The 20,770-nt window shown below is 38.1% G+C and overlaps 1 protein-coding gene across 2 annotated transcripts in view; it reads right to left on the bottom strand.

Moving 5' to 3' along the window:
* OXCT1 (3-oxoacid CoA-transferase 1) overlaps positions 1-20,770 on the bottom strand; it is a 149,898-nt gene that overhangs the window by 26,447 nt on the left and 102,681 nt on the right. For both annotated transcript variants that reach the window (XM_015139915.3, NM_001260592.1), the window contains 2 exon segments: positions 12,361-12,450; positions 96-176 (listed from right to left, as the gene is read on the bottom strand). In XM_015139915.3, the coding sequence (XP_014995401.1) occupies positions 96-176; positions 12,361-12,450 (171 nt within the window).

Here is a 20,770-nt window from a genome sequence, read left to right on the forward strand (position 1 = left end):
GTGTAATACACTCTTAGAAGGTAACAACAATTTCTGTAAATGCTTACTTAAAACGTGTTTAATAGATAGCAAATAAGAGAAAAAACACATTTTACCTTTTCAGTAATAATGCGGTTGACACATTGCTTTCCAGTCAATGGTAATGTACATTTCTCCATGATTTTATGTGCATTTCCCTGTTTTAAAAAGAAAACATCAAAAAGAGTAGTTAGGGAGCAATTTTTATTTATAATTGACATAACTATAGGATAAACAGAAACTATCAGAGAAATTGTCTCCTAAGTACAGACTCTTTCAGAATTTTTGCACAGTTACGTTTTTTACTTTTTATTTGGAGGCAGCTTCTGTCCCTGAAATAATTTAGGTAATGCCAGATGAATGGCCAAAGGCAGAAATGATTTAATTGGGAAACACCCTGCCAGAAATTTGACTTCTCAATCCTCAGCCCTTGTATCATTTGATGTGAAATTTCACTAATATCCTGCTTATTCTTCCCTTCCAATGAATGGTCTCCTTAAAAAATGTGAGCAGACATCTGCCCAGGATGCAAAGCACATACAGAACACAAATGCATAAGTCCTCTTTTTAAAAAATATTTTATCTGTTAAAAAAGTAATATGTACATGGAAAACAGCAGTGCCTTGCCTCCCTTCCCCACTCTTAGAGTTGCTCTTAACTGGAATCCATTCTAGTGTTTTTTGTTTGTTTGTTAGCATTTTCTTCTGTTTCTAACATTTTCTTCTTATATCCACTTTTAAAATACTATGTTTACCATGTTATTTCTTGATTAATCAATTTTAGACCGTATCTACTAATTTCCTATTGTGGCAGAGGAAGACTTAAGAAAAACTAAAAGTGGAAAAAATGTTTTCATTCATTGACTCCCTCCTCCAGCCCTTCCTCCCACCTGCAATGTAGAATTGGCCTCTGATGCATGTCTGAGGAACGGAGTTGAACATTGGCTCTGAGGATCTGATCTTCAGATCATTTTCTTCTGTTCATGATTAAGCTACTTTTTAAGAGTCAAGCACCAGGAGCCTAAATTACTGTCTCTCTTGGGGCTGACCGCTACTCTACCACATTCTAGATCTTCTCCAAAAATGACAAAATGCTTTTATTGCTTTCTTTTGGATCTAATGTACCACATGTGACACCACTGTCATCCTTAGCCATCTCAATGTTTTACCTACTTAAATGCACACCTACTATCTAGTTTATATCTCTCCCAAAACTGGTGTCAGGCTAAGTATATGGGCAGAGGCTATGAATTTCAGATAGGTGGGCTCCATTAAGATTTCATTCCTTGTGATAGCCTGCCAACTCAGCAATGCACTAGTAATTAAAAGGCTTTAATGTACTTAAGCCAGTGAAAGGAATAAAAGACATTCAGTAGTTTTTGAATAAATGAATGTAAGAATGAATGTGAAGAGAAAAGGAGGTCTATTGGGAATCTTGGATAGATTTTTTAAAAAAACTATTACCTTAGTTCAGACAAAACTGGTGCTAAATACATATGAAGTAAGTTGACATAACACCTTTTAAAACAATCCCCATATGTTTCCAGATCTTATTGTATAAGAAAATTTATAGTTGCAGAAATAAAGTCTAATTTTCACTTCACTTCTAATTATTTTTCTTTTAAGATTTCAAATTCTGCACATGACATGGAAGCTAAATTAAACAGTTGAAATTAATGACGAATATTTGAACTTCTACAGTTGTCAGGTCTCCTTACATTTAATATATATCAAGGCATGTCACAACGAATTCTGGGCCTGACTTCAAACAAAGTGAACTATCTGCCAGCCTCTGAAGAACATTTTCTCCAAGGAGCTCTTATTTAGTTCTCATTATTTGAGCAAGATCTACATCTGGCATGAAAGCAGCCACTTGGATTTTAATGAACAACCAACTTCATTTTAGGAGAAATCAAGGATTTCAACTGACAGAATTATCTATGTCCTACCAATGGAGACCTTTTTCTAGACCATTCTCTGCATACACCCTATAGCATAGTGGTTAAGTGTGTGGGCTAGAGCCAAAAGACCTGTGTGTAAAACCTGGCCATGCCCCACATTGTCTCTGTAAGAGCCACATGCCCATGCTTCTCCATCCACCCTACCTTGAAAAATTGGGGTAAGGTCTACATGAAATGCAAGGGTCCAGTACTTAGTGCTTAATGAATGTTAGCTGGTACTGTTTTTATACAATCCATAATTAATATTTCTATAACCTGTGAGGAAATTAAGTTCCTATATGAAGTCTGACACAGGATTATGTAGAAAATGGCCTAAATACAATTCCTGAGACACACAAAACTAGCAAAAACACAACACAAATTTGGGGGCAAACCATATGGCTCTCCTAAGAAACTGGCACCAAATGTATTCCTGTTAGAACAATGGAGCTAGATGATTCCATTCACATTTATAGTGCCAAGACATAACACAGATCAAGAAGGAAAAAGAAAATGAGATGCAGAAAGATTTTAAAATGTCACAATTTCAATATTCAATAAAAGGTTAGCTATGAAACCAAAATATGACTAGCTCCTACGTTAGCACTCTATTCTAAATATGCTGGGCTGAGCCCTACAGTGTGCTATGGCAGCTGCATATATTAGTGACACACAAAGGAGGAAGAAGTGCTGAGTTTTTAGCATTTAAAAATAAATCCTAATAAAGGAATGCAGTATGGTGTGGCAGCAAAGAGCACTCTACTAGGAGTCCAAAGACCAGGTTTGTAGTCTTAGTTCTGCCATTTAACAATTTTTTGGTCCCTTAAATTCTTTGTGTCATAGTTCTCTCTTATCTTTTGCCTTATCCTCCTTACCTGATCATTGTAGGAATCACATGAAATGTTCTGAAACTGCAATAAACTAGGGCGAGTTGAATCTATGTGCAAATATCCAGGGTTACTCGGATCTCATTCATGCTTATATATGGTGTTTCTTTCCTTACCCATGAAGGGTGGTCAGAAAAGGCAGAGAAATAGATACAAAGTATAGCATTAAAAATGCTTTGTGTATTGTGGGGTGGGTCACACCTGTAATCCCAGCACTTTGGGAGGCTGAGGTGGGAGGATCACTTGAGGCCAGCAGTTCTAGAACACCCCAGGCAAGACCCTATTTCTACAAAAATTTTGAAAGTTAGCCAGTTGTGTCTGTGCGTGCCTATAGTCCCAGCCATTCAAGAGGCCAAGCTGGGAGGATTGCTTGAGCTCGGGAGGTTGTAGTAAGCTATGCGCATGCCACTGCACTCCAGCTTGGGCAACAGAGAGAACTGGTCTCAAACAAACAAACAAACAAACAAAAACTTCACTAGTCCTGAGGCTCCTGATTTCAATATGTCCTTACTTATTAACTTCATCACAACCTTTGGTGAACATCTACCTTCTTTCCTGCATCAACTTCCCTAATCTTTCTCTTTCTCCTTGAGCACTTACAGGCCTCGAGCAATACCTAGGGTAATTCACCATTTTCAAGTGACTAAACACTCTAGTACTTTCTATTGCTTGCTTCATGGTGATCTCTTTAATTCTTTAGATGTCTGAATAAAATCCTGGGCCTAAGTTCTGCAGTATTAAACAATTCTAGTTAAACAGTAATAAATCCCTTTGCTATCATAACAATAAGTTTCATGTTTTTGCAATGAACTTAATCCCAAATCCAAATAAGCTCTTTATCACAACAGAATGATTTCTTGCATTTCATGTCAACACGTTCTCCTGAAATCTTTAAGACTGTGCTTTACATAAAACCTCATTTCACGCTCATCTTTTCTGTTAAGTGCTTGTTAAATATGGCTGCAATACACACACACACACACACGCGCACACAGACACACACAGACACACAACACGCGTGCACATATTTTTTCTCTCAGGCACTTTCTTTGGCAAAGCCCTAATGATCAACTACAGAGAAGGAAAGTTCTGGGATTTGCTTGTTCCTAAAAAGACCAAGCCTTTCAGCTTTTGTTCATGCTGCCTGTTACCTGGAACACATACCACCACATACCCCATCACCCCAGATTCAAATGGCAACACCTTCCTATTCAGGATTTGGCTCAGACACCATCTTCCCTAGAAAAGCCTTCATCCAGCATCCTCATCTGCTGCTGCAGTCATGTCCCAGGGGTGTCCCCAGTCTGTGGCCCTCCTGGGTGCTCCTGTGCTTCCTCCTCCCTTCACATGTTGACCTCTTGCCACCATGTCCACTAGATGCTGAACTCACTAAGCTAAGACTATTTTTCTTCATATGTACAGCCATGAGTAGAACATTAGGCAAACCACAGTGATCAATAAAGGCTGCATTTCTGATTCAAGGAACTCCAGAGGGGAGCTATAAAATGCCATGTGACTAATGTCTATGGACCACTAGAGGCTGCTTTTCTAGTTCTAAGATAGGTATTTGTACAATCCTAGTATCTCTGAGCTCACTAGAAGCAGCACAGCTAGCAGAAGCACATGACGGGGCTTATAAGACTTTGGTAAGACAGATAAAGGTGTGATAAAAGGAAGCAGCAAAGACACTTTAGGACTGTAGCCCAAAATATACAAATGTGAAAGTGAAGAGAGAAACACTGAATTATAGTTATTTTACCTTTTCCACCTGCTCCCTTCTAAAGCGTAAAGGAACTTGCCATAATTTACTGAAAAGAAGGACTACAAAGGCTGAATTTGGCAAGAGAATATTAAATACTTTGTCTGGTAGAACAAGGAAGCCAATGGCAGGTCTCTCTTTGGGCTTGCCAAAATATCATGGATGAAGCCTGATTATCAACATCCTTGCTCACTCCTTCTCCTGCTTAATCTCAATGCTTAAATCAAGTATACCAAATACACACGCAGATATAATAATGGGAAATGCTGTATTTCAAAATACATGACTGTCACATCACTATAACTGATGTAGCTGGATTATCTGTAAGACAAAAGATACATGCTTGAGAAGATAGATACTCCATTCTCCACAGTGTGATTATTTCACACCACATGCCTATATCAAAACATCTCATGTACGCCATATATATATTCTTATGTGCCCACAAAAATTAAAAAATTTAATTTTTTTTAAAAAAGAAAAGAACTGGATTTGCTAAATAAAGAAAATCAAGGTACACACAATAAAAGGAAAGAATGAGATTACTCACACTGCATTTGTCCTCATGGGATACGATTGACCTTTATACAGCGCCTACTCTATAGGGTTTCCAACAATCCACACAGGACTTCAGTGGAGAGGCTTGGCTAACTTAGAAATACAGAACATTTGCTATTACAAATGATATGTGGAGGTAACATATGGAGGTAATAAAAGTTTGTGGTTACAGGGATATTCTCAAGGGGAAGACTAGCCAAATGAAATAGTAGATACAGCAAGCCATTTGCCTGAAAACCCATCTTCAAGATTTTGAGATCTTAGAATAGAAGGCCCCTTATATACTGTATCATACATATTTCTTATACACTGTATCATAAAAATCATTATCATAGACACACTTATTTTTTCTAAAGGTTGCATCCTATGATCTCTAACCTCTAGATGGCAGAGCACAGAAGTCAGCAGGAATTACTTTCTCTTTTCATTCATGAAGTGTTGTGGTACCTTAGAAAGCCTCTGTTAGCATTCGTTTTCCTTTCTATTTTAGAAAATGGGAGCCTTTGCACACAAATGCACAGCTATTGAATTTAAAGTGATAAGCTTAATTAAATTCTGTAACACATTTTAAAGAGCTTTACTAGTTGTTGGACTGTGTTCTGCTTTTTTCCTCCTATTTTATAATGTTTTTGCAGGCATTTCTATCATAAAGGAGAAATAAAAAGGCAAAACCAGGTAAGGATTTATATTTTTTAAAGGTGAATTTTTTTTCCCCAAACAGAACCTGGCTACTATATATTCTTATTGAAGCTAGGAAAGAATTATAAGCTTTCATAAATGAGAAAAAATTAAGCCAGATGAAACTCTTATTAATTATGAATTCTCCTAGCAAAAGAATACTTTTATTTTGAGCTACTTTTCAATGTTGCTGAAAATTATTTGAAGAATGTCTCCCAAGAAAGGGTTTTCCTTAAAAAGCCTTCATATTTTTTTGGCTTTTGATAACATATTTCATCCAAAATAAACAGGATTAATAAACTCCATTTACCTTTTATAATTCTTCTCCACAAAAAATGAAGTCAAGATAAGATAGCTTTCTGTTCTATATGAGACCTGTGCTATCAGACACAGATTAAAGGCTGAAATGAAAGGATACTTGACTATAATTTGAATCAAGGTGAAGAAATAAAGAACAGCAGGAAAGGTAAATGTAAAAGGTCATCTAAAAGTGAATATAGGTACACATAAAGGTACATACATAAATATAATATTTCCTTTAAAAGACTGTAAACACAGTTGCATAAAACAGCAATTACAAATATGCTCTGATGGGCAGATGACTACAGAGATCGCTACAGTTTATATGACAAAGGCAGCACCAGCCAGGAGAGAGTAAGTGAAGCTATATAAGAGTATACTTTTAACACTAATAAGATTAAGGTAATCCAAACTAAAAAACACAAGGTTTATTCTTTTATTCACAAGGTTTATTCTCAATTTCATAACAATTATTCTTTTTATCCCTTCAGAATCCAGACCTCCTCCTGTAATATGAAAATCTAAACCTGTTTTGGTAATAGAGCTCTCATTTTGTCTCCAAAATTAAGAAACCAAGCTTTGTTTGTTGCCATTAAATGACAACGGTAACTGAATTCCTTTGCTTTTGTGGTCTGAAAGTTATACTCAGGAACACATTTCCTGTATATGATATTGAGAACAAAACAGATTCTTCATGTTGTTAGTGGTAATGGTACTTGCCAGCAGAAAAGCTTAACAAAAGGAAAAGGAAGCCCAGAGGCAGAATGCATGGACTCTGGGCTTGGTTTTCCTTTCTATTTTATTGGGCTACTTAACCTCTATGAGATTCTGCCTCTAGAAAGAAAATATCAAGAACCATCTCATGAAAGGGTTATAATGATAAAATGGAGACAGAAGTATGTAACAACTTGAAAAGGTTAGAAGTGCTTTCTATATGTTCAAGGTGGATTCTTTGAAAAACTAATTCAACAAATATGTATTCAGCCACGATGTACATAAAGTTGTATTCTACTTGGTGCTTATAACAGAGCCCGTCTTCATGGAGTTTGCATTCTGCTGAGGAAGGGGGAGGAAGGATCATCTGAAGACAGAAGACTTCTGTTGTATATAATAAGGTAGTCAGAGAAAGCTTCTCTGGTATTTTGAGTCTGAGTGAAGTGAGGGAGTGAACCACATAGATAGCTGGGAAAAAGCACTCTAGGCATAAAGAATAAAAAATGCAAAGGTCCCAAGGCAAGATATTCTTACGATGTTCTAGAAACTTTCAGGAAGTGAGTGAGGGTGAAGTTAAGTGGGCAAGAGAGAGAACAGATTCAGAGAGGTAGTTGGGATGGCAAAGCAGGGGGAGTCTACAAACCATGGAAGTCTTGGAGACAGTAGTAAGGACTCTGGACTTGAATCTAAGTGAGATGGGAAGCCATGGATGGTTTTTGAGCTGAGGAAGAAGTAGCATGATCCCATTTACATTTTGGGGAAAAAAAATCACCCTGGCCCCTGTGTGTTTTTAAGTGTGAGTATATTTTTTCCCACTCAACCTTTCTCCCTTTGTTCCCTGAAAAGAGGGACCTAATTACAAATCTCTTAACATGCACCATCCGCACACCAGTGTCTCTTATTTCCTGCAAAACTTAACCCCTGTCAAGCTGCCCCATCCCTCAGATCTGCAAATACTCTGTACATCCCATGGGAAGCCTCTTTGTTGCTCCCCAACAATGGAACTGGGAATGAGATGCCAGGTTCTGCAGGCTCTGCTTTGCTCAGCTTTCATGTTAAGTACTGATTTCCATGACTCTACCCCCATGAGACTAGGCTGCCTGAAGGACCACCTCTCTTTTTTTATTTCCTCAGTGCCTATGATAGTGCTTTGCACATATCAGGTCCTCAGCAAATATTTCATGTCTGAATAAACAAGTAAATTAACACACTCATAAGGTAATTTTACCGAAATTCAAGACAAAATATCAAAGAATATTCCTTTGGTCATTCACAATATCTAGAAGACAGAAGGAACTAAACCAGCAAATTCATAAAACATTGACTCATTCATCTGTGATTTTACAGAGGTAGGAATAAGTCAGATAAAGAGGGAGTGGGCACTGAATTTAGAAACACCTAAGAACAGGAAACATTAGGATGCCTTTCTTTAGATCTTAGTAGACCTTAAGTTCTGGGGGCAAGGATGAGGTAGGCTGCTGGGGAGAGAATCGCAAAGGCAGATGGGCTAAGTAGAACCAAGCAGTGTTGACTATGTTTACAGATTTTAAATAGCAACAACTCCATCCAGCTTTAGTTTTAGACTAGTCAGTCTGGCAATCGTGTGCTTGATTACCAGGATGTAGGGGCAGTCAGCAGTCAGGGACCTTTGGAATGCTGCAATAGTGATCTATGCAGATGTAAAGAAGGCCTTAACAGGGATAAGCAGAGTAGAAATATATAGTGGGGAGCGGACGGCAAGAGTCATGTTGATGCAGTATTTATAGTGCTTGGTGTATGTAGGGGTAGGGGCAGAGAGGGACCATGGATGCCCTGCAAAATGATAGCTGGGAGATTATCACTTCTCTAATTGGGCCAAATAAGCAGAACATATTTAGGGGGAATGATGATTTAGTTGGTGAAATTTGTTGCAGCTGAAGTAGCTGTGGAACAACCAGGTGGAGTTGTCTAATAGGAAGTTAGAAATATAGTTCTATGGCTCATCAGAAGATTCTAGTGTGGAAAAATGATTAAGGAGCCACTGAGTGAAAAATAATAGTAGTTGGTACCAAAGATTCAGATGGCACCTTAGAAGGCTGCAGAGGGCATTATAAAGAGTTCTGGAGGGAACCCATAAATGAAGGAATGGGGAATCTATCTATGGATACAAGTGGTGGAGGCAGCTCTGCAACCCGCAGCACATGGTTTACAGGTTTGTACCCAAGGCTGCTGCTGCAGTCAAGGCCTTTATCAGACAGAGAGGACACAGAAAATCTAATGCAATTGGCTTTAACTTTAAAGACTTACCTCAGAAATTACATACATCATAAATACTCAAATCCCACTGACCCAAACTTGGTAGCATGGATGTATCTATGCACAGGAAGGCTAGGAAATGTAGCCAGTCACTGGGTTTATCTGTGTGCCCGGATAAAACAGAAAGGAGTCTAATGCAAAAAGGAAGAAATGGAGATAGGTACTAGAAGATATAATTAGATTTTTGGGTTATTTTCTTTTAAACACGTTGCTGATGTAAGTCTCATCTAAGCAAAGAGAGCTTTGTCCAGGGAAAATGGAAAAAAAAAACCTGAAGCTTCCCAAAAGGGCAGATGTGGCTGGGACGCTGGTGCAGAGGTAGCTTTGTGAGGATGTGGCATAGTGCAGTATGAACACAGGCTGCACCACACTGAATCAAACTCGAGCTCTGTCACTTTCCTGGATAAGCTTCTTAATACCCATATCTCAACCTTACTTCAGAGGATCAATGAGATTAAGCATATGCAGTGCCAAGCACAGCATCTCCACCTGGTAAGGACTCAGCTTATTACTCCTTTCCTTTCTTCTCATTTTTAAAGGGCAGAAGATAAGATATACTTAGAAATGAAAAAGAAGCTTAAGAAGACAGGTGGCTGGACACCAAAAAAATTTTTGCCTACTTTAAAACTTTGCCTGCAACTCTGATGTCTAGTCTTAAATGAAAATCAAGTTACAATGCCAGTCTGCCCGTGTGCCTGACATACGTTGCAGAGGTAGTCTAAGGGCAGGTGTTACTCCAGAGGAGCACCCGTAGGTAGTCAGGTCTCAGGTTTTAGAAGGTGCTGGAGTTTGAACTAAAGGCAGTAACTGGTTGCAAGGGTTTTCTTTTGTCTTATTAAAATAACAACAAAAAACACATTTTTCCAGTCAGGTAATGCTATATTTATAAACAACCTGTAACTTAACTGTAACCTTATAGATAAGGAAAAAGGTAGCCCTACCCCAAAACCAGTTAATAGCTCCATCCACTTACAGAAAAAAACAAAACAAAACAAATGAACAAACAAAAACAGCAGCACAAGAATACAAGACTATATTTCTCAGGTTTTAATCCTTCTTTGCAAACTTTACTCCCATGTCTTACAAAACCCTAGAGATTGCTCCCCTAGGCTGTTCACTTAATCATAAGGCAGCAGAAGTTACCTGGCATGTCTAAGAGAACAGATCCTTAACTGGAGAGGTTACCAGGAGCGAAAAACCTCTCTTCCCTACCTCTTTCCCAGCTCCTCTCAACTTTTAACAAGAGCAAAAGATGCAAAAAAGAAATAGCAGGTTCCCTGTCTTCCTGTGAGCTGGGCCAGTAACCATGAGTCCAGATGAACAAAATAGTAGCAGCTACATATTCGAGGGCCACAAGTAAAATGAGAGGGTGGTGAGAAGAGAAAGTGTTGATTAGTTTTCAAAGGTTAAGTGTGAATAAATCATTACTATTATTTTAGTCAGAAGTACATTGTTTTATTGCCTTGTTGAAATGAAACTTATCTACGGAAAAATACCTGATTCCAATTCTGTTCTAAAACTCAATGCTAATTTCCCCACTGACAGAAGGAAAGAGGTAAAAAATATGATCTTTCTTCTGTGGAAAGCTTTAATAAGATATTTCTAGTCTGAAGTTAGTGACACCATTTATTTTCCTCTACCAGAAATTCCAGCTGAGGAGAAAGAAAGGACTTGGGGGGAAGAAAAGAATTTGCAAAATATAGGCCTAATGTTTTAAAAATGAGTACACAAAAATAAACTAAAATAAGTTGAACTTCAGTGCCTTCGTGTGTCAACAGTAAGGTTAACAACCAAAAGAAAGTCTGAAAGAGTTTTTTCCAAATAGACATTATGTTCCAGAAAAGATTTGGATTTGATTTGCATGCTTAGCATCTTCTTGCCTCTGAAATGAAGTGTTTTGGATGATTTGCAAGGCATTCTCATAAGTCACCTGTGTTGGTTCCATTTCTATTGTTCCATATTTATGCACCACTGCTCACCTCCCACTGTTTACTAAACAATTTATGATAACACACATTTATAGCTGTTTTCACAACAAAATCATTTTGTGGCATTCATTTCTCTGTAACCAAACTTCACAGGGGAAGCGGGTGGGATGTGAATCTTCTAGTTCCGTGCTTTAACATAATGCTGCATCACTAAACAAGAAGAGGGCAAATGAACTGTCATTTCCACTCAGATTAGCAGGTCTCAAAGTGAGAAGAGGTAGATTTTATTTTAAAACTAAGAATGATAAATAATAAAGGAAGATGAAGAGAAGGCAAAGAAGATGAAGAAAGCACTCAATATCAACTTTTCAAATCAGCAGAAGTCAACGGATTCAGGTTAGGAAGACAATTAAGCTCAGTTCGTTCAAAGACACTGAGTCAGGAACAAGGAAGAAACTTACACTGATAGTTCCTTGGTGAGACAACTGGGCTTTGGAATCAGAGACACCAGGTCTAATCAGAGCTCTACTACTTCAGGCAAGTTACTTAACCTCTAAAGCTCTGTTTCTGGACATACTAAGAACACCGATATCAAGTTCATGGGCTCATACATATACACAGAGCTTGGTGTATTGTTGGCACAGAGTAAACACTAAAACATGGTAGCTATTATTATTTCAACGTGAAAGAAGAAGAAAAACACTGAATGTAAGCTTCATGAGATCAGTAATTTTTGTCCAGTTTTGGTCGCTGCCACATCTTAGCATGCCTAGCATGAAATAGGCACTCAAACATTTAATGATTTATCAAAATAAAAGAGCTATCACCTAGTCCATTATTTTGTAACATCTTCTGGATACGGCATCTCACAGCTTTGAAGGCCATATGGTCCATTTGAAAATAACTGTTGTTAAGACGTGTGTTCTGTTGTGGCTTTTCATTTCACTCACAGATAGCAACCACTATAATCATCTTAAAACCTGAATCAGCATATCCATACCAATATCTTTTCACTTCCTTTGGAGATATTGAAGCTTTTACTTTTAATATATATGCAGGACAAATATTTGAAGAACACGCTGATATTTGGTTTCACTCAAAGTTAAACAACTATTTAGCTAAATAATAACTGTTTTTGTCATCTTTTTCTCTCAAATGTAAATGCTATCACCTTGAACGAGCCAGAGAAAATAAAATCCACAGTTAGGTGACCTGGTGGTACACTGGGTTTTGATGTATTGTAAATTTCCAAAAGCAGTATTTGGGGAGCATAGTATATCTTACCTTTGCAGAATGCTCCATGGTGACCACCACTTTGGTTTTGGCACTGGACACTAAATCCATAGCACCTCCCATTCCTTTCACCATCTTCCCCTGCAAAACAAAAAATAAACAGCTCTGTATCTTTCACTTCTTTTATATGTGCCAGAACAAAATTAACTTGCAAAAAATAACCTACTAGAATCATTAAAAACTCATTGTCCTTCATTGCTTAGTGCTTGAAGTCTTATAACGTAATATTCTGTCATTCTATTATTCTGTGGTTGAAGGGTAAAGTTAAGGATAAACATTACGTCACTTTTATTAAGTGTGGCTAATATGATTTTCTTGACATTTTAGCAATAAGACAATCAGTGGATTAAAAAAAAAAAAAAAAACCTTTCCAGAATTCCGGGACATAACTATTATTACAGTATCAGATTGAAATCCAAACACCCCTGACATCCACTTCTTTCTTTTTAAACACAATCTTTATTGCGGCACTATTCACAATAGCAAAGACTTGAAATCAACCCAAATGTCCAGCAGTGACAGACTGGATTAAGAAAATGTGGCACATATACACCATGGAATACTATGCAGCCATAAAAAAGGATGAGTTTGTGTCCTTTGTAGGGACATGGATGCAGCTGGAAACCATCATTCTCAGAAAACTATCGCAAGAACAGAAAACCAAACACCGCGTGTTCTTACTCATAAGTGGGAACTGAACAATGAGATCACTTGGACTCGGGAAGGGGAACATCACACACCGGGGCCTATCACAGGCAGGGGGGAGGGGGAAGGGATTGCATTGGGAGCTATACCTGATGTAAATGACGAGTTGATGGGTGCTAGCTGACAAGTTGATGGGTGCAGCACACCAACATGGCAAAAGTATACATATGCAACAAACCTGCACGTTATGCACATGTACCCTAGAACTTAAAGTATAATAAAAAATAAAAAAAATTAAAAATAAACACAATCAACTCTACTGAGTCTTCAATTAAGGGCACTTTCTAAAGTACTCTTGGATTTCCTGCAGATTAAAATTCCATTATGTAGTAGTAGGCTGAGGCATTAATGGTGTTTTTCTAGTAATGGCTAATAAGAAAGGTGGCTCTGTCTTTCTAACATTTGGCATTTATCTTGCTCTTAGAAAAATAAAATGAAAAACATGGTTGCTAAGCAAAAACAGAACACAGAAACAGAGTTCAGGAGCATTTCACCATTATCATTCTATTTTTGATCATTTGGCCATCCCTTCTTTCATTACACATTTTACCAACCACCTTCTATGTACCACATGCTCTGAAAAAGTCCCTCCATCTATTCTATCTCCTAGTTACAGAGTTTGGAAAAAGCAAGTGTTTCCAGAGATGGTAAAATGATTCTTACTCAAGTATATTGAAGAGAAATGTCTTTGAACTGAAACCTCCTTAACATTTTATCTGTTTTTTAGCCCAAGTCCTGTTGCTGATTTGCCAGTAAAGTCTTAGAGGGCTTTTAGCTCCTTTTTGATAATGGTAGAGCTATAAGGAGATCAGGAAACGCACTCAACATGCCTTTAAAACAGGGTCTCGAATTCCATGACTTCGGAGACATTTTACAGGTCAATGAAACAGAACATGAACATGAATTAGATGAGCAGTATAAAGAAAAGAAGTAGTCACCACAGTTTTGTGGTTTGGAGTCTGTCAATAAATAAGATAGATGGCAGCTGGCAACAGGTAGGGGGCAAGGGATGCGGGTGGCAGGGGAAAGAAGTGCAGAGTACAAGATGAGCCTGGTTTCAGACAGTTTGAAGCAGAACATAATGTGCAAATGCATACTTTTAAATTTCTATAAGCAATGCCTTCATTCTTAGCTGCAACCCTAATAAACTGGGGGCCAATTTATTAGGTTGGTCATAATATTTCTGTAGAGAACACTGATATGGTACAAAATATAAATAAGTGAGAGATGGAAGCAATCAATGTCTATCAAACTCTAATGAGAAAGTTTGAGATTTGTAGAGCAACAAAAGACACTAAAGCAACCCTATGATAAAATGTGTCAATCTGCTATGGTAAGAACATCCAAGCAGTCTCAGCTTCTATACATAGTGTCCTTGGCAGACTGAGGGGGCGAGCGCTGGAAGAATGAAAAGGCAGCAGCCAAAGAAAACCAGAAACCAAGCTAGAGAGTTAAAAACTCCTTGAATTAAAAAAAGTCCCTGAATTAGAATATCACAAGCAAATTCTGTCCCCTGTGCCACAATGGTTACATAGGTAAAAACTTATGCCAGCCTCTAACGAGAAGGAAGCCTGTCCAATTTAGATGAATCTGATTTATACAGTTTAAATTACTGTCAATTAGTTTAGAAATATGTATAGAGGCCCTGCAGGGTATGAACCACTGTGCTGGCAAGAATATAACACACTATAAAACACGGTAGGACCAAGCATGTCTGTTTTTGTTGAAAACACTCTTGATTCAATATAAGTGAATAGCCTTCACTCAAAGAGATTCAGCTGGCTTGATGTCTCATCCCCAAAGCACATGTTACAACCTTTACAGCACTATTTTGATTCTTAAATTTAATGCTTTTTTCCAAGAGTGAAAAATGCACAAGATTAGGTGCAGAACACCGGAGATCTATCCTGTTAACTATGCAATGGCAAAACACCAAATCTCTCTGAATTTGGGTTCATTATCTATACACCGGGAATAAGAATATCTGTCCTACCATAGAGCTGTGGTGAGCACTGTATGAGACGATGTATGCAAATGTGTAATAAATAGAGTTTATAAATGTATTCACTTATCTTCAATCAATTCAACTTACTGAATATCTAGTTTAAGTGTGGCTCTGTACTAGCGTGCTAGAGAAGAACAAGGTTCTTCTGGAAAAGCTTGTTGCCTATGGAAGGAAAAGTATCCATGAATACTAAAAGACTCAGACTACAATTCCTTCCTCTAAAAGGAACATTTTCATCTCTCTCCTATCACAAAGTAGAGATAAGTGTCTTTTCCCTAAGCCTTTGTACTATTCGGTATGTAAAGCAATCACAATGAATTTCAACTGTTCTCTTTTCCTCTCTTCCCTCTTTTTCTCCTTCTCTCCATGATAAATATTTGGAAGAGTGAGTGGATGAATGAATTAAACCAACAAACGTATAACACTGAGGATGCAATTGCTGACTGTGGCTGGGGAAGCAGGCAGGGAAGGAAGTAGCTCAGGGAGATTCACAAATGAGAGGATTCACAAAAGTAGCCCGTCAGCTGAGAAGAGCAATACTGTGAAAGAAAAGAGCAGTATCTTCTAACAGCATTTCTAGCAGGTTACAGAAAAACTTCAAATATCTGATTTTCCTGCTTTTAGCGTGTTCATTGTATTGGAAACAGAAAATAAAATATTTCCTTCCATTTTAATTCACAAAGGATTTCTGAGACAGTCAATTACTAAAAAGAAGAAAAGTCGTTCTATTTATGCCAGCAGGAAAACAAAACAGGGTTATACAAGGCATACTCCCTGACAAAAGCAGGAAATGCATCATCATGCTTCACTCCAGCTTAGCTAGGCATTCTTTTGGGATGCCACTACTTGCATCTCCCAGATCTCTATTCCAGTGAGGAGTGGCCATGTGCCTGAGTTCCAGACAATGGAAAAAATAGAGGTGATATCTATGATTTTCAGACTGGCCTACAAAAATCTCTTTCATGCAATTCTTCATGTTTTTTCACCTTCTGCAATCTGGATGCTGACATCCAAAGCGACTTTGGAAGATGGCCGAGTTTCCTTCAGCCTTGGTCCTTAAAGGACCATCTGTTGTACAGACCACTTCTTTGGAACCACATTGCACCATTCAATATGAGTAAAACATAAGTGCACAGGGTGCTAAGCCACTCAAACTGAAGGGTTTATTTGTTACAGAAGCTAGTATGACTAATATATTAAAGTGGCACCCCAATTATATGTAAGGGTGAGAATTCGGTGTCAAATTAGAACTGTTATAGCTGCACAATGGAAGGGGATCTGAGCAAGGCTCTTAAGGGGACATTTTACTACTGCTCTCTGAGTGAGGTGACTAGGCCAGATGCTGTGCTAAGCACAGTAATTCACCTTTCTATCCAGATGTCCAACACACTACTTGACATTTTGCAGAGGTACAACATGATTTCTGAGTGAATAAAATGAGTGAGTGAATGAATGAATGGAAAGAATTTTGAGAAGATGAGAGCACTACAAGTTAAGGGAATAGCTGAACAGGGGAATACAGATTCCACCCCCATCCCTCATCTTCATCCCCAAAATTCAACATCCTATTCAACATACAAAACAAGAAGCTGATAAAACGGGGAGATTAAGGAGCTAAAAATATACCTTTAAATAAGTCACAGAGGGAAAGTTATACTTGGGGAAAATAGGCCTATAATGAAGAAGAGCTTCTGGGCATGATTGAAGCATTGGGCCAGCATGACACAAAGTATGGCTTTCTTTGAAATCTCATCAGCAAACATACATTTCTTAAATGATGCAACTCTAGTTCTGAAATGCGTTCTGGCTAGCATAATGGAGAGATGATTGCTGGATGCTCATTTCATAGCCAACTCATCTTTTTGCTGTTAAGGATTGACCCTGATATCAAGTATGGAAAGATTCTGCAATAAAATGAGCTAGCAATGCCGCATACTCCATTACAACAATTATACAACCTTTCTAAAGATACTGATTCAAGTATCCTCAATTCACAAGTATTTACTCAGAGGCTATTATAAACCAGGCACAAAGATAGGAATTAGAAATAAAAGATGAATATGATGATCCACCTTTTTCTAGAAAATAGATTTAAGTTGAAATCAATAATTTCATCTACTTTGATCCTATTTCCTAATACTAGAATTTTAAAGAAAGTAGGAGAAAAACTATTATAAATGCAGTAACATTAAAAAGTCAACACATCAAAGTATAAATATTACATTGTACTACCCCCCTCCAAAAAAAAAAAAAAAAAAAAAACAGGAATTCAAGTTGTAAACATGACCTTTGGTGATATTTTATGGATTTTACAAAAAGGAAAAATGAATGCATTTGAAAGGTTCTGTGAAATGCTATTTAAAATAAAGTACGGAACACACTGAAAATCATTCTTGACATCACCTTTATCATTAGTATATAGACAGTAATGGTTCATTTCCAGATGTTACCTCTAAATATTCTGGTCTTAAGTGAGAAACAATTTATAATACATAGAAACAATTTTAAAAGCATTTTAAAGTAATGCTATATGCCATAGTAGAAAGTGTGAATCTATTGGAAGTCACAGAGAAAGATGTTGTAGAATGATTTATTAATAAAACTAGCTCTTATTGCTCAATATTAAATACCAGAACATTAAGTACCCACCTCATCAATCTAAATGTAAGCCTCTTTATATCTGTCTTCCCCATTATTAAAAAATGCTCTATAAAAGAAATAGTCCTCTAAGCATGCTCCTAAAGAGTAGGAGAGAAAAAAAAACTGAGAAAGATAATAATTTAAACATATACAGGTTATAAACTCCTTTCTCTAGGAAAAATAAGAGACTTAAAATTTGCCATAATATAGCAAAGTTACAGCACAGTTACATAAGAATATTTCTCTTTTCTGTGTTATATTTTCTTTTAAAAAACCAAGAACAGTTCTTTTCAAAGATTAATTGCATTTTTTAGGACAGGTGAATTGATTATGTAAACCAACTAATATGGAACGAGAAATATAATTACATTCTCTATTGTTAGGTTAGAAAAATTACTTACAATAAAAATCAGTTATCAATCATCATATGGGCTTTTCAAAAAAGCATGTCAAAAGAGCAGTATTCTGATAAACTCAAACTTTTATTTTAATAAGCTCTTTTGTTCCTGTTCTCTCAGGGACCCTGTATGTCATCAATTAGCCCCATTCCTCCAGTTTCTCCATACTGTCTCCACAGCTACTCTCTGCTAATTCCCTGGAGAGAGAAAATCTTGTTTCTGCTTGACTGTGCCCTTGAAGTGAGAAATCTACTCAGTCATGTCTCTAATAGTTAATCATCTGATTCAACAGACACCTTGTGGGTTTACTTTACTACATTCCTGTATCTATCTATTGCAATCACAGTGTCTTCCATTCACTCCTTGAAACTCTCCACTTAGGGTCTTCTATAGTCCTGGTTCCTCCTACTGCTATTGAGGCTTTTAGTTTTCTACCTAGCATCCTTTTTCTCAGAAGACTTTATATGTTGGCCAAATTAACAGCCCTGTCCTCAGCTCTTGTTTACTTGTTCTCCAAGAGTGACTTCATCTAGTTTCATAATATGAACTGCCCCGTCTCTGATGAGTCCTAAAACCACATTTCCAGCTAAGGTCTTTCCTCCAAGTTTCAGACTTCAGTATCCAAAAGTGTCCCTGTCACCCTGTGGCACATCCTGTTAACTGATTCCCAAAATTGTTCCTTTATTCCTGAGCTCATAGTTAAGCTACATTTTCCAGCCTTCCTTGAAGTTACAATTGGTCACATGGAATAAGTTTTGGACAATGGAAAGTGAAAGTGATGTATAGTACTTCCAGAGCTGGACCATAAAACCCTGCAAGAACAATCCTCCACATTCTTCTACCTTCTGCAAACTACAAGTTGAAAATGGTGGAGCCATAGGATGGAAGGAATCTCAATCCCTGAAGTACTGCACAGAAGAAAGCTGACTGACAATTACTCATTTGGTTCTAGGTGAATGAGAAATAAAAACTTCTGTTATATTAATACATGACTCAGCTCAATATGATCCCAACTAAATTAAGTATCTTTATAAAGGCAAATCTCACCCACCTGCAAATTTCCTAGATCAGTTAATGGCCAATCATCCACCTCAAGATCCAAATCAGAAACCTCCTTGTCTCCTGCCTCTCCCTCATAATCCACATCCAATCAGTCACTCAGCTACTAAGAACTCCACTTCTCCCAACATTTCTTGAACTTGACCTTTTCTCATCCTAGCTAAGATCCCCATGATTTCTCCCTAAAGAGTTATAGTAGTCTTCCTACTGGTCAACCTGTGTCCAGCTTTGTCCCTCTCTGTCCAACTTGCAGCCACAAAAACCGCCTCTCTAAAATGCACATCTGAATACGTTGCTCCTCTGCATAAAACCCTTCAGTCATTCAGGGTAAAGTCCAAGCATCTCAGCCTGGCATTCAAGGCCTGTGATAACCTGGCCCCTCCCCTCTTCATTTCCTCACACCCCAGTTCCCATTTCCATGCCAGGAATAGTGAGTTGCTTGTACACAGCATATGGCTCCCACATGCCTTGAGGTTTCTGCTTCATACTATCAAGTGAGCTTTAGCTTATTCTTTTTGTATCAAATCATGATGACTTCTCTCAGGAAGTGTTCACAGATCTCTGTCCCACGCTATCCACATGATTATTTTAGGAACCTCTCACAGCATCCTTGCATATTCCCATTTTAAAATTTACCGCAGCTTTAAGATCAGGGCTGATGTTGTACTGGCAGGTAGTGGCAAGGCCATACAAGTAGTTATGACCTCTCCCTTATGAGACACCTTCTCCCTTCTCTCTAACCACTCTTCCCCGCAAATTTAGCAATTAAAAACACAATAGGGAGCCTCCAAGACCCCATGGAGCTATGACTACAAGTGCTCTGATTTCTCACATCTGTTCTGATTAATCAGTGCCTATGCCTAATCAAGATCACCTGTCAAAGGGCCAGGTATGGCAGTTCACACCTGTAATCTGGACATGTAGGAGGATCACTCGAGCCCGGGAGTTTAAGACCAGCCTGGGCAATACGGAAAGACCCTATCTCTGCCAAGAAAAAAAACAAAAACAAAAACAAAAAAACCTCAGCTAGATGTGGTGATGTGTGCCTGTGGTCCCAGCTACTCAAGAGGCTGAGGTAGGAAAATCACTTGAGCCCAGCAAGTCGAGGCCGCAGTGAGCAGCCACTGCACTCCAACCTGGGTGACAGAGAGTGACCCTGTCTCAATTAAAAAAAAAAAAATCACCTATCGCAGACATAAGATATCATCTTGCTCATTATTATTACTATTATTATTTTTGAGATGGAGTCTTGCTCTGTTGCCCAGGCTGGAGTACAGTGGTGGGATCTCAGATCACTGCAACCTCTGCCTCCTGGATTCAAGCGATTCACGTGCCTGAGCCTCCCGAGTAGCTGGGGTTACAGGCATGTGCCCACCACGCCCCACTAATTTTTGTGTTTTTAGTAGAGACGGGATTTCACCATGTTGGTCAGGCTGGTCCCAAACTCCTGACCTCAGCTGGTCGAACTGCCTTGGCCTCCCAAAGTGCGGGGATTACAGGAGTGAGCCACCATGCCCAGCCCTTGCTCATTATTTATTAGACTATAAGTCCTTTGCCTTCCCTGTTCATCTTCAACCCAGTGCAGTTACTGATA

This window comes from Macaca mulatta, chromosome 6 (genome assembly GCF_049350105.2).
Source record: "Macaca mulatta isolate MMU2019108-1 chromosome 6, T2T-MMU8v2.0, whole genome shotgun sequence".
NCBI classification, from domain to species: Eukaryota; Metazoa; Chordata; class Mammalia; order Primates; family Cercopithecidae; genus Macaca; species Macaca mulatta.